Here is a 14,510-nt window from a genome sequence, read left to right as displayed (position 1 = left end):
GAAATACACAGTTTTATGTGACAGCTTCATGTCATTACTGCAGTGGCAGCAGCCTCAAGTCCTTGACAACTCCAACTAGCTGTAGATGCAGAGTGTAGTGAATGAAACAAAAGCTCATTTTGGATGTTGTTACCCATCGCTGACACTTGTGTGTCTCCTGGCTTGACTGTAACTCTGCTCGCGTGAAAATTAAGACTATACTGAAGGCGCAGATCATTTCTGGGCCGAGCGGAGGAAGACACAGATCGATATTCTTTCCACATTAACGCTCTCGTGCACTTAGCTCGAGTACAGCACTTTATCAAACAGGTCCAATTGCATTTCTCCTTAAGCTTTTCTATTGTCTACTTGTCAAACTGAAAAGAAAACGGTTACATTTAAATTATTTGCAAAAACGTTGGCGAGGCCTGCAGCTCAGTTTAATGATCGCACTGAGCCATCTCCTCTATGAGTCATTTGACAATGCTGTGAGGCATGTGGCAGTGTTCTACCTTGGGGAGGAGAGTGGTGAGAAAGGTGAGAATATTCTAAAATCCATGAACTTGACTTGCCGTTTTAGTTAAATACCTCAGTTTGAGATTCACAACTTCCCTTATTTCCTGGGTGTTCACAGAGCTCGGGATGCATACAGAACTGCAGATTTTGCAGCTGAAAAAGATAATGCTGCACTACAGGTAGTCTAGCATTGCCAGACCTTCCTCCACAGCACTGCGGAGGAGGGTCTGGCTAGTCCACACAGCATTCCGGGATGGGAGAAAAACGTGCTCTGGTTTATTGGCATTTCTTTAAACCAATCACGGATCATCATGGACGGAGCCACGGTGCCGCTGCAAAATAGTCTCGAGAAGGAACTTGTTTTGGTGGAACGTGAATACGTTCAAAAGTTGTTTTAGTCGTGCAACAGAAAACTCAGATTGGACAGATAGTCTAGCTAGCTGTCTGGGTTTACCCTGCAGAGATCTGAGGAGCAGTTAACCACAGTCCTCAGAAATCCACTGGAGTTTAAAATTCCAACACAAAGAAAGCGCAGGGTGACGGACATCCGGCCGAAAAAGAGGGACATTCGGCGGAATTTCCGGGAGCAACGGAGCAATCCTGGAAATGGAACGTCGTGGATCCACGACGTTCCACTTCCAGGATTGCCGCAGGAAATTCCGCGGGATGCATGTATTTTCTGTTTCCTTCTGCTTTCTTTGTGTTGGAATTTTAAATTCGGTGGATTAATGCGGACTATTGTTAACTGCTCCTCAGATCTCTGCAGATTAAACTGAGACACCTAGCTAGACTATCTGCCCAATCTGAGTTTTCTCTCGCACGAGTATTTTGAAGCAGCCCTGTGCGGAGTTTAGCGCCGCCTATGACGATTCTCATTGGTTTAAAGAAATGCCATTAAACCAGAGCACTTTTTCCTCCCATCCCCGAATGCTATGTGGAGTAGCCAGACCCTCCTTCAGCGCGCTTTGGAGGAGGGTCTGGCAAAGCAAGACTACACTACAGGTAACTCTTTTAACTTTAAACAACCCCTAGCTATGCACGCTCATGCGCACTGACCCAGCTGATCTTTACGCACCACAGAAACAATACAAATTTACCAGCAGTGAGTCTGGTTTCCTCTGCTTGGATCTAACTGCTTGGTTGTGATTCAGCACATCCATCATAGAGAATATTTCCAGCTGCTCCAAGTATCATGCACCCTTTTAAGAATTACTTTGGGATTCTAATGAAATTAAGGAATGTACCCCCCACGTCTGTGTTTAATGCAGCACATTCATGCAGCATAAATCTGCGTTTTAATCACATTTACAGACTAGATCCGAGGGCTTATCCCTCGGTAGGTTTAAAATGTTAAAAAGCCTCTGTGCTGAGTAGCTAAATGAGCTGCCTGAATTTGTAACCAAGATTCTATCAGAGCTCTTGCTCAATAATAATTTCAGCTATGACCTCCACCCAAGGAGGAAGAAAAACCACGGAACCCTAATGAAAATAAGTAATACGAGTCAAGTCAATTCCTATCAAATTAATATCAGACTCTTATCTGCTAAATGAATTTGCAGTGCAATGTTTACTTACACATTGTAATTACAAACAACAAGCGGACTCCGGGGGCCTGTTTCACAAAAGCAGAATATATAAATCCAGGATAACTGATAAAGCGAGGCTTGACCTAGTCTAATCTGTGCATCCTGGCTTGGTGCGTTTCACGAAGGCCAAGCCAGGCTGAGGAGGAGCGACTAGGTTGAGCCAGGCTGAAGTAATCCAGATAGATGCCTGTCCACGGCTTTCCTCAAAAGACCGCGAGGTCGATCACAGATTTACTGATGCCAAAATGGAGAATACGCATTGTACATACTTTATACAGAGTGAGCAGCAGCTTCTTGTGGAAGTATGATGACGTGAAACAGCGTGAGAAAGCATAGCAGATGATCACGGACCGACCGCGTAAGTAGCCTAAATGTATACATTACCTGACCACTATATATACACATTAACTGACCACTGCTCTGAATTGAAACCGTCATAATCATTCCATTCAAGGATTAGGCTACTTATCATTTGCACAAATTAACAGTTGTACTCTTTGCCTTAAAAGTAAGCAGAAGATAATGTTACTCAGGAAATTTACCATGAAGATCAATTTTCTACAACGCTAGAATATGATGCGTTAATATCTCTTTCACTCTGTTCCTCCCTCTCTCTCATGGGCTAAAATATAAAGTCATATTAACTTCCACTGCTCGCTTTTAATGCAAAGTGTACAACTGTTCGTTTTTGCAAATGACAAGTGACTCATTGAATGGTTTCAGTTAAGAGCAGTAGTTCATAAATGTATATTTTTAGACTATCATTCATCGGTCCACTAGCCTATGATCTGCCACGCTTTTTCTCGCGTTTCTTTTAATTTTTATAGAGGACGAGTTTCCTTCTCTACATATTATATGCCTTGCTCCCTTGTATATATGGACATAGACATGAATGGAACAGAGTATATTCATCAGTTATTTCTCCCCCCCAGCAAAATATAAGGTCAAAAACCATTGAGGTGTCCTCTCCTAGTTGTTACATGAATGTACAGTAGCCTACATCACTAGATAGTTACTGGTCCAGTGAACTAAGACTATAATTTGGGAGGATTGTACAATTAGGATATGTTCTTTAAATTGTACAGTCCTCCCAAATTATAGTCCCAGTTTACTGGCCAACACAAATTGTGTGCTAAGAATGCCAAATACAATGTACATGGAAGCTGAACAAACATGATCCTTATTGTTAAAGAATTTAAAAACAAATTAATCAACTAAAATAATTCAAGGTGCATTGGTCAACTATAGAAATGTAGTTAGTACATAGTTAGTACTTAGTAACAGACTTCATTTAAAACACATTTGAAATTGTAGCAGCCTTTTCTACTTATCTCAACAACTGTCATAATATATTCATCAAACTTCTAACAACAATATGAACAGCAGTCTTCATACAGCAATATAACAGTAACAATGACTGTCACATGAATAATTATTAAAAAAAATAATGGTCACAACTTTAAATAGGCTAATAACAGTACTTAAATGAACAGCAATATGCACCTGTTGCATTTTAATCCAGGCTGATAACAATAAGATAAAACCACTGCTGGGTGATCAGAAAAGGCTCCAGGATTAAATAAATCCTGGCTGTTAGCCCGGTCGGGAGCAGGCTAGCTGTTAGCCTGGCAGTTAGCCCGGTCGGGAGCAGGCTAGCTGTTAGCCTGGCTGTTAGCCTGGTCGGGAGCAGGCTAGCTGTTAGCCTGGCAGTTAGCCCGGTCGGGAGCAGGCTAGCTGTTAGCCTGGCTGTTAGCCTGGTCGGGAGCAGGCTAGCTGTTAGCCTGGCAGTTAGCCCGGTCGGGAGCAGGCTAGCTGTTAGCCTGGCTGTTAGCCTGGTCGGGAGCAGGCTAGCTGTTAGCCTGGCAGTTAGCCCGGTCGGGAGCAGGCTAGCTGTTAGCCTGGCTGTTAGCCTGGTCGGGAGCAGGCTAGCTGTTAGCCTGGCTGTTAGCCTGGTCGGGAGCAGGCTAGCTGCACAGAATAAATCTCCATGGTGATTTATGTATCCTCCGCTTTCGTGAAACCGAGTCAAGGCTAAATTCATCAAGGATAACGGGGAAATCCCGGCTTATTCCCTTATCTTGGTTTTGTGAAACAGGCCCCAGGTCAAACTGCTCATGTGTTGCTGCTCAGAGGCAGTTTGTCCCTAGTGCACATAATTAAATACAGCTTGAGGTAAATTATATAAAAGGGAATATTGTCCCTTAGCTGTGGTTGTCTTCTCCATCTATATTTCCCTGTGGCCCACCATCTGCTGAAAGTCTGGCTTCCCCAAAACAATCACGGCTATCTGTATTATATTTGCTAAGCAATTTAATACGGAGGATTTTTTTTCTCTCAAAGTAATTCCAAGAAACTAAACTTTTTGGAGTTCGTTGAGGACAAGGGGTGTTATTTGAGATGTGGTTCCTTCACTAGATTTCTACTCTTGTTTTTCCCCTCAAAAGACTTTTTTAATTAATGCAGAAATCCAAGTCAGTGGTTCACTTAAAGTTGGATTTTTCTTGTAAACAAACAAAAGTTATGTTAACATTCAGTGTTACTCAGGGGTTGATGCATATACTGTATTGTACAAGTGAAGCCAAAACATAGGTCATAAATCCTGCCCCCTCCATGTTAGCAGATAGGAGATGGACCAAACGGAAAAATCCAAGTACAAAGATGGTTTCTGTCATTTTAGGAAGTTCTGATTACACTGATGTTTGTTCAAGTGTTAATTTTTCTGATCAGTTTGATTTTTATTAGTTATTTGATGTTCTAAAAACAGGTAAAATGTCAACATTGACAGCTGTGACTGACTGGCGATTGGTCGAGCAGGTGTATGGGCGCGACTTCGATACTGCAGCTCCACCGCCTGATCATTACTGCGCAGACTCTGGGACACTGAGGCTCGTATCAGGGATATTTTGGTTTCACTTTTGTACAGTGTTGCTGTTAAAATAACAATAAAATGCTGCGTTATTGACTTTAGACCAGGTTTTTGTTGGTCAATGGTGTGATCACTTCCTGCTGCCTCAAGATAGCAATACGCCAAGAATTCACCTGAACACACCTCCCTGTAAGACCAGCACGCCCATGGGCGCAAAGATGGGCTCAGGTTCATTTGCTATTTAAATGACGTGGGCGCTGGATGGGAAACTGACAACTGCGTTGGTCTTAAACTAGCAAAGACACGCAAGATAGGGCCCATTGTGTTTGTCATTGAGCTCTAAATGTGTTGAATGCATTTCCTTCCTCTTCTTCCCTGCCTTTACTGACAACCCCCCCAAACTTACTATTTCCATCCACTGCAGTACGAATTTTGAAGATGTACACTGCTTTCTGTTTCATGCTTACAGTATAGTACTGTATGTGAATTGCTTGTGTGGCTTAAATGGGAACTGATCTGTGGAGATTATCAAATCCACTTAATCATACACCACACACACACACACACACCGACACACAATGGGCGCACAATATATAGTTTTTGTTAATTGCCATTGCAATATCAACTGGCGCAATATACACACGCGAAAGGCTGCGACATATCGTGAAAGACAGTAGTAAAGTAATAACGTAATCGCATTGTGCATATTTTCCTCATAATGTGCAGCCCTAACACACACACACACACACACACACACACACACACACACACACAGTAACTTAATAAATGCATGAGAAAATTAAAATGTTTTCAGTTTGCCCACTGTATAAAGTAAAAAAGTTAGACTTTGGTCTGTGAGAAACAGGGACAGTCCTCACGAACACGGTTATTCGATACATGTTTTCATGTGTTTTTGTTTTCTGTATGTGTGACTCACCAGCAGAGACCTCTGCTTTGGGTCGTCCTGAGCTGTGGAGGATCAGCTGCAGCCGGCTGTTGCTGATCTGCAGCTCCAGCCTGTGGGGCTCAGGGTTCAGCTGCACAGCGAGCAGCAGCCCATCCGGGTTCCATGTCCTGAACTGGAAGTGAACAGAGAAACCCCCCGTGGCAGACGCTGCTGACGGAAGCGACAGGAAGCTGCTGCTGGAGCTCAGAAAGGTGCAGGACACCAGCTGGGGCTGCGAACACGAGAAGGTCACATTGCCCTGGAGGACGACAAAACCCATAGACACAGATTTACACGCATCTTCAGCTACATGTTAGGGCAAGTTGGTCTCACGGGAAGTTCATTGTGACATGTCTGGAAATAAATGTCATGCTTATAGGGACACACAAAAAGGGAACAGATGGTTAATGAATCATGAGCAAAAACCCCAACCAAAATAATTACATATAACCTTCAACCAGTTAAATTGAAATATCAATGTATCATCAGCAGCAATTTGTAGCCTGATAATTAAATGAGAATATAAATTCATAACAATGATACAAAAGGTATGCCGCATTTTGCAGTGTGTGTTAAAACATGTTTAATTCTTAAAAGGAATTGTTTGTTTTTTTGGGAAAAAATACTTGTTTCTTGCAGAGTTGAATGAGAAGATCGATGCCGCTCTCATTTCTGTCCATTAAGCACAAATACAGCTATACAAATACTGGAAACAGCTAGCCTGTTGAACAGAACCAGGCAGCTGTTTCTCCATTTCCAGTATTTGTGCTTAGCTAAGATAATCAGCTGCCGGCTGTAGCTCCATATTTCCCGTCCAGATATGAGAATTGTTGTAAATAATTCATATCAGTTTAAGTGTAGACCTACGCTATATTTAAAATATTTTAACAGATTTACCTTGCTTTCACACAGCCCTTTCTGACGGGGAATTGACGCTGTTATCTATGTTCTCTTCAAAGCCACCAGACTCCTTTGACAAAAACTAGGGCTGTCAAACGATTAAATTTTCTTAATCGCGATTAATCGTTGAATTTCTATAGTTAATCGCGATTAATCGCATGTTTTATCACATGATTAAAATTATATTATTTTGCATTTCAGAACAGTTAAGTTTAAGTACATATTAACAATGGAAAGCAATTCTTACCAATGTCTCTTGATTGGGAATCAAATGAATGCAAAGAAAGTGACTTTATGAACTTGATTTTAAGATTTGTATTTGTTTATTATATATTTAATCTAGTCACACATTTGAATCTAGAGTCAATATTAGGGTTGGGTATTGTTTGGTTTGGATACCGGCGCTAGAGCGGTACTTTTAAACGGTACCGGTGCCTTAACGGTGCCTGAACCGATACTTTTTAAGAAAAAGAAGGGTACTAAACAGTTGGCGACATCAAAGATTGTTTATTGCTAAGGCCATATCGTAAAAATTAAATGTTTAATAATAATGTAATCACTTTAACAATAACTTATTTCAATAGTAAATAGCTGTTGAATGACAAAAACAACCACCAGATGGGAAACCGGCATTTAACAACAACTTTGAATGCACCACGAGGCTGTAAATTACCAGTTTCATTGAACGCACACGTCTGTGTTTTTCCGACAACGGCAGCTGCAGACTGCGACATCCCGGTGTTGAATCCTCTACAGTAAAACACAGTCAAACTTTACACCGTTTAGCGTTAGCTGTCAGCATTTTAACCGTGTTTAATCCAGCTACTAGCTAGCGGTAGGCTAACGTTAGCTGCTGTTGAGTATTGTGTTAACTAGCGTCATGTGCAGCGGTGTTTCTGTTGCCTGTAACGTCTGTTTCAGAGCATCAGAGAGAAGCGCAGGCATTTCAGCGGCGCCGAAATGAGGAGCCGAAATCTGCGTTGCTATTCCTGCAGCAGCAGGATGTGTTACGAGGAAGTACGGCAAAATAGTAGCCTGTTAGGCACGACGCAAAGCCGAGTGAAGTGAAAATAAATTAATAAATAGCGGCATGCGATTAATACGATTAGAAAAAATTAACGCATTATGCTCGCCCCTTAATCGCATCGCGATTAATGCGGTAATGCTGACAGCCCTAACAAAAACAGTAATTTTACCTCGCAAATTGTTTGGATTATTATGTGACTTTGGTGAATCCAAACAAAGCCTTTAAAACACCAAAGCCACACAATAATACATACAAATTTACCTGATTGAGGCAGTGGTAGACCAACAAATCCCGTGTTCTGCGAGGTAAAATTACCGTTTTTGTCAAAGGAGTCTGGTGGCTTTGAAGAGAGCATAGAGAACGGCTTCAATTCCCCAATGGAAAGCACTGTCTAGCAAGGTAAAGCACTACAAATATTCCTAATATAGCGTACACTTAAACTGATTGACTGATTTGAAACAGATTTTTTCAGGTGGCTAAAATATGCTTAGCTGCTACACCATCCATACCAGTACATTGCTTAGCTTCCGTACTCCTGCCTGCTTCTCCAAACTGGGGGCATGCCGACTGCCATCTACTGTAGCTAACACACTGACTATGGAGAAGTACCTCATACAACCACACTTCAAAAGATCCAAACAACCCCCTCAAAACTTTCTTTTATTTTCCTTATCATTTGTAAATTAAAGAAATTCATAAAGATTCCTTTTTACCTGTGATAGTCTATGTGGTTCAGAGGTTGTCTAAACTCCAAAACAAGCAGTATGTGGATAAGGATAGATCCAAAGATGAATCCATGACTTTTATTTGTTCCAAACCAACATGGCAGAACATCCCAGATTAGACCATTTAAATGTACATTTTAGTTTAATTCTGTGCAGTGCAGAAGTTGTGTTTGGTACATCTAAACACAGACTGGTCCTGGCTGTTAAGGTCAGAGTCCCATTAGTCCCAGTGCCTGCAGGCCAGCACACAGCAATCACAGCTCTTTGACTCTCAATGTGATTCCCTCCCATCAACCTCAGGGAAATAGTCCCATTGAAATTCCATTACAGCTGCCATCATGGCAGCTTCACTGCTTCTGTTGTCAGTAAAGGCCTTTTAACACAGCAATCAGACTTTAGAGGCAGAGGGTGTCTCAGATGAGATGTGGCGTGTGGATCTTTGGCTGACCTGTCTGATTGTGTGGAGGGTTGACTCTTTAAATTGATCCATTCACACACTTGGACTTAATGATATACAAGTGAGGATAACAATGGACGTCATGATTGTTTTTTACCGTTATTCTCTCCTTCCAGTTTTCGGACCAGAAAGCCTTATCGGACTAATCAAATATCATCACAAATCAGCCGAGCAAAGAACAACAGCAAGGAGAAAAAGTCTATCCTCCATTTTAGTTCAGACAGAAATATCTTAATAACTATTGGATGGATTGCCATGATATTTTGTACAGACATTTATGGTCCCCAATGATGTTTCCTATAGACTTTTGTGATCCTCTGACTTTTCCTCTAGCGCCACCATGAGGTTTACATTTGTGGTTTTGAGTAAAATATCTCAACAACTATTGGATGGATTACCAGGAGCTTTGGTACACGCATTCATGTCCGCCCTGGATGAATTGTAATAACTTTGCTGATCCTGGCTTCTCCTCTAGCGTCATCATCAGCTCCAAAAAATTTAAGTTGTCCAATACTTTAGTCATTGGCAAAATACCTGCAAAATGAATGACCCTCCCATACGCCTCAGGTGTACTTTTAATGTAATGCAAATTAGCAAATGCTAGCATATGATAAACATGATAAACATCATACCTGCTAAACATCAGCATGTTAGCGTTATCGCTGTGATCACGTTAGCATTTAGCTCAAGCGGCTTAAAGAGCGGCTAGCATGGTATACTTGTTATAATCTTTGTGTGCTATTCTCGAAGCAATGTATCTTATTTATTTATTTTTTTTAAGTTTGGGCCAGCGTTTATATAATTAGGTTGTGTTTAACAAAAACATGTTGGAATAGAAAAAGAAACGCAAAATGCAATAAAAAATCTTTGTTTGTTTTTTAGTTGAACATTTTCTGCAAAAATCTAAAGGGCATTTACAGACAACCCCCAGCTCGCAGGCTGCCGTTGGATAGTTATACTTTTTGTTTTTAAAATGTAATTCTAAATAACTTTATTATATCATATATATATACACTGACAATATATATAAATCATTGCCCGAAGAGAGATGACCTCCTGTCATACAGGAGACTTATATGAACATTTATATAACCCACATTTATTTTTGTCAGACAGCTGTGCCATAGCTTCATCTCATGGTCATCACTCTTTGCAGGGACTCTGTGCTGTGCTGCTGCTTTATTCATTTTACTGCTAAACCACAGAATTACATTGAATATGCAACATATATATATATATATACACACACAGTATATATGCCCACAAATGTGGGCTTTCGGCTTCTTTTTCTCTCTGACGATTGAATCAGTTTCCATTCCTAGTAGAGACTCTCTGCTCTGTAAGATGCCTTTTAAATGGAAAAGTGGTTCCTCACATCTCTCAGCATTTTTAATGCAGTAATTGTGTTTTTGGAATGACTATACCAAGCTCCAGGACAAACTCAACCTAGATCTACATGGGAAGCTGCACATTTTTCCTGACAAGGTACAAAGAGTATTCGTCCTTGTCAGCAGTAGAGCCAATAGGTTGATATATCGGCCGATATTAGTTTATCAAAGATATATCGGTGTATTCCATTACGTTACGTAACATTACATTACATTTCATTTAGCTGACGCTTCTTTCCAAAGCGACTTCCAATAAGTGCATTCAACCATACAAACTCAGAACATCAAGAATCACATAGAAGAAGTACAGTAGCTTGAAATAAGCCAAACTACAAAGTGCCACATGTAAGTGCAATTTGTTTTTATATAACCATCATCTTTATAGCCAAGGTGCAGTCGGAAGAGATGTGCTTTTAGCCTGCGGCGGAAGATGTGTAGACTTTCAGCTGTCCTGATGTCAGCTTGTTCCACCGTTATGTCGTATATGTCGCTAATAAATAAATAAAAAACGTATAGAAATGCAAAAGATGTGTTTGAGGTAATTTAGAAACTATTACAAATTGTGTATTTTCCTCTGCTACATTTATCTGACAGCTGTAATGACCAAATACCTGTTAATTGTCTTGGGTTGAATCAAATTTTAAAATGCTTTGTGTTTAAAAAATGTTGGCTGATTTATTTTTAACAGATTTTGAAAAACTCAAATATTGATATCAGTATTTGCATCAAAATCCAGTATCAGCCCGGCTCTATTCATCCATCTCAAGCTCTTCAGGACTCATCTTCAAAAGGAAAATCTGACACATTTTACACTACATGTATGTTTTATATTGCATACATTTTTAATATTAGTGTTTCGCTTCAAATGAGTTGTACAATATTCATTCACATCATCTATATATAGTATATATAATTCTCATTCTTTTCCAACTTTATCTTTGGTTTTGTAATAAGTATTCTACAGTACCTAGTTGTATGTACAGTGTTGACTGGCTTTTATGTTCATCATGTAATGTGTTATGTATGGTATTTTAGGGTTGGACCCCAGGAAGATTTGCTGATTGCCATGGCATCAACTAATAGCAGTGGTGGAAGAAATATTCATATCTTTTAAAAAATACTGAAGTAAAAGTACTAATATCACACTGTAAAATGACTGTGTTACAAGTAAAAGTCCTGCATTGAAAATGTTACTTAAGTAAAAGTATGTAAGTATCACCAGGAAAATGTACTTAAAGTATTAAAAGTAAAAGTACTCGATGCAGAAAAATCCTCACATTTTTGAAACTGGAAACGATCCAAACAGTTCTGTCAATCAACTAAGTGTTTAATAGTCTAAACATCTCAGCTGGACTTGTAGGGCGTTATATTGTTGGGTAGTTCAATTCATAATAAAACATCATACTTTATAAACTACAAGTATTTTGTGTGGAAAAATCTTAATTTGTAAATGACCTAGTAGCTAAAGCTGTCACATTAATGTAGTGGAGTAAAAAGTACAATATTTCTCTCTGAAATGTAGCGGAGTAGAAGTAGAAAGTGGCATGAAAAGAAAAGACTCAAGTAAAGTACAAGTACCTCAAATTTGTACTTAAGTATAGTACTCGAGTAAAGGTATTTAGTTTAATTACTAAATTTAACTTGTACAACACTGAACTCTGAAACTTCTCGCAACTCACCACGCTGTGTATCTGCGGCTTACGTCTCTTGGCCAGGTCTATGATATTGATCCCGTTGTAGTAGAGGTTCTCCATGCAGCCGTGGAAGTTCTTCCTCAAAAAGGTGCCAGGTTTGCCAGGCAGTGGGATGCCTCCAAAACTCAGCTTTGAAGAAGGGAAAACAGACAAGGTAGACCTCTTAGCACCAAATGCAAGTCAAGTCAACTCATCTTTATTTATATAGCACATTTAAAACCAGGGCAGATGGGGTGAAGTACAGTATGCCTCGATACATAGATAAACAACAACAGGCTACATAAATAAAAAGTACATAACAAACACAGCATCACAATACAACTTGCACGGTAAAACCAACGTAAAAAAATAAGGAAGTCAGAAGAGTGAATTAAATCAGTAAGTAAGTGCTCATATTATGCTTTTTGTTTTTTCCCCTTTCCTTTATTGTGTTATATAACTTTTATTGTGCATGTAATAGGTTTACAAAGTGAAAAAGCCCAAAGTCCACCCCAAAGGGACTTACCATCTCCAACAGAAAACATTGTTCACAAACTGCTCCAAACAGCTCTATTGTAGTCCAGCCTTTACTTCAGAGACAAACGTGGTCACTTTGTAACACAAGTTATAATGCTCGCCTAGCTGCTAGCATGGCACTCCCTCATACTCTGCTTCTGACCGGCTAGTAGTCCTTACCTAGCTACTGAGCATGTGCGACTCCCAACAAAGATGGAACAGAAGTGAGATGTCTCACTCTGTAGCTAAAACAGAGAGTTCAACACACAGGGTGAAAGGAGGAGCTGCAACAATGTGTAGTACCACATGAATATGGCGTTTTTTGAAAATTGAACCATGCAAACCTATTCTGGTACAACCTCTAAATACGAGAACCTGAAAATGAGCATAATATGAGCACTTTAAAAGCAGTATAGTGAATAAAAAGACAGATGGTGGTGATGGCTTGACAGAAGCCAGGCAGCCTCAGACGTCACTAAAAGTAAGAAAGAAAAAAAAAGTGATATATATGATCAAAAATAAAATATGATCCAATATAACAAGTACAAAAATGTATATTCATGTGTGTAATTTTCTTTAAAGAAAAAAATATATTAAAAAAATGACATTCACATTCTGCTCTGTATTTACTGTATGCTAAACCATCACAGTCTCAAAATACATTCACAGACATATTCTCACAAGTTGCTGCATGAACTGCTTAGTCAGTGATCCAGAAAGTGAGAAAACATGACCCACTCACTGGATCCAAACATACACTGTAGAGCCACTATGTGCATACAGAATTCTGGTCTGGAGCTGTTGTTCATGGTTTGGCGTATGTCCTTTAGTTCCAACAAAGGGAAATAATTTCCTTATTCAAGATGACAATGCCCCTATGCACAAAGAGTGGTCCTTAAAGAAAAGTGTTTTTTTTCCCCCCGATTTTGGTGTGGAAGAACTTGGCTGGCCTGCACAGAGCCCATCAAACAGCTTTGGGATGAATGGGAACTCTGACTGCGAGCCAGACCTTATCACCAAACATCAGAGTTGGACCTCACTAATGCTCGTGTGGCTGAATGGAAGCAAATCCCTGCAGCCAGGTTCCAAAATCTTTTTGAAAGCCATCCCAGAAGAATGAAGGCTGTTGTAGCAGCAGATGAATGCCCATTGTGGATTTCTATGGTGTAATAAGTAGGCATGTTGTATTTCAACACTGGCAGCAATTGTGCAAATCCAAATTGCATCTCTGAAGGTGATATTTTAAAGGAAAGGTTAATGGTTCAATCATTGTCATTTCTCAGCACTTGTATATATTGAAACAAAATGTGTCCTCTGCATTTAACCCAGTGGTTCCCAAACCCATTCTGCCGGGCCCCCCTTTTGTAGATAAAAACATCCCCCTCCTGATTAATCGTCAGTCCTTGTCCATGCTTTGCTAGCAGAGCAGCGGAACCATGCATTATTAATTCATATTTAGCCTTGCCGCACCCTGCCCGGACCGGGGATCGAACCCATTACTCAGCAGTGCCTACAAGCCACGGTGCCGCGGAAATGACCCTTAGTTAAGCCTCGCCCGCCTATTACTGTTGCTGTGCAAGCTTTTCATTCTCACACGACACATATGCAGTTGACAACAACAGCCGCAGATTTACCACTGGAATTCCAAAGTATTTTATTGATTTCAGAAAGAGGCCTAGCCGCCAACTGTCAATTTTGGCGGCTGAAATGACAACTGTCGTTTTATAATTTTATCGTCTCTAGCTAGCTAATTAACCGTAGCTCCCTGCAGTTGGTTGAAAACAATGTCTCAGTCTGATTTATTTTTAAAAAGGAGAAACCTGTAAAAGATCGGTAAATATGCACTTGTTGGCTACATGAATTATACTGTGTGGGTTTAGTGACCAATCAATAAATGTGTTTCTAAAATGACAGAAAGACATTAGCTTTGT

General features: G+C 40.1%; 1 protein-coding gene across 1 annotated transcript in view; it reads right to left on the bottom strand.

Annotated features, from left to right (window-relative positions):
* The window catches only part of LOC144525577 (contactin-associated protein-like 5), a 107,214-nt gene that overhangs the window by 51,605 nt on the left and 41,099 nt on the right, over positions 1-14,510 (bottom strand). The window contains exons 7-8 of the mRNA XM_078262537.1: positions 12,070-12,213; positions 5,885-6,152 (exon numbers count right to left, since the gene is read on the bottom strand). Of these exons, the coding sequence (XP_078118663.1) occupies positions 5,885-6,152; positions 12,070-12,213 (412 nt within the window). The remainder of the gene's footprint in view (positions 1-5,884; positions 6,153-12,069; positions 12,214-14,510) is intronic.

This window comes from Sander vitreus, chromosome 11, assembly GCF_031162955.1.
Source record: "Sander vitreus isolate 19-12246 chromosome 11, sanVit1, whole genome shotgun sequence".
NCBI classification, from domain to species: Eukaryota; Metazoa; Chordata; class Actinopteri; order Perciformes; family Percidae; genus Sander; species Sander vitreus.
This window is presented reverse-complemented; position numbering and strand designations above follow the sequence as displayed.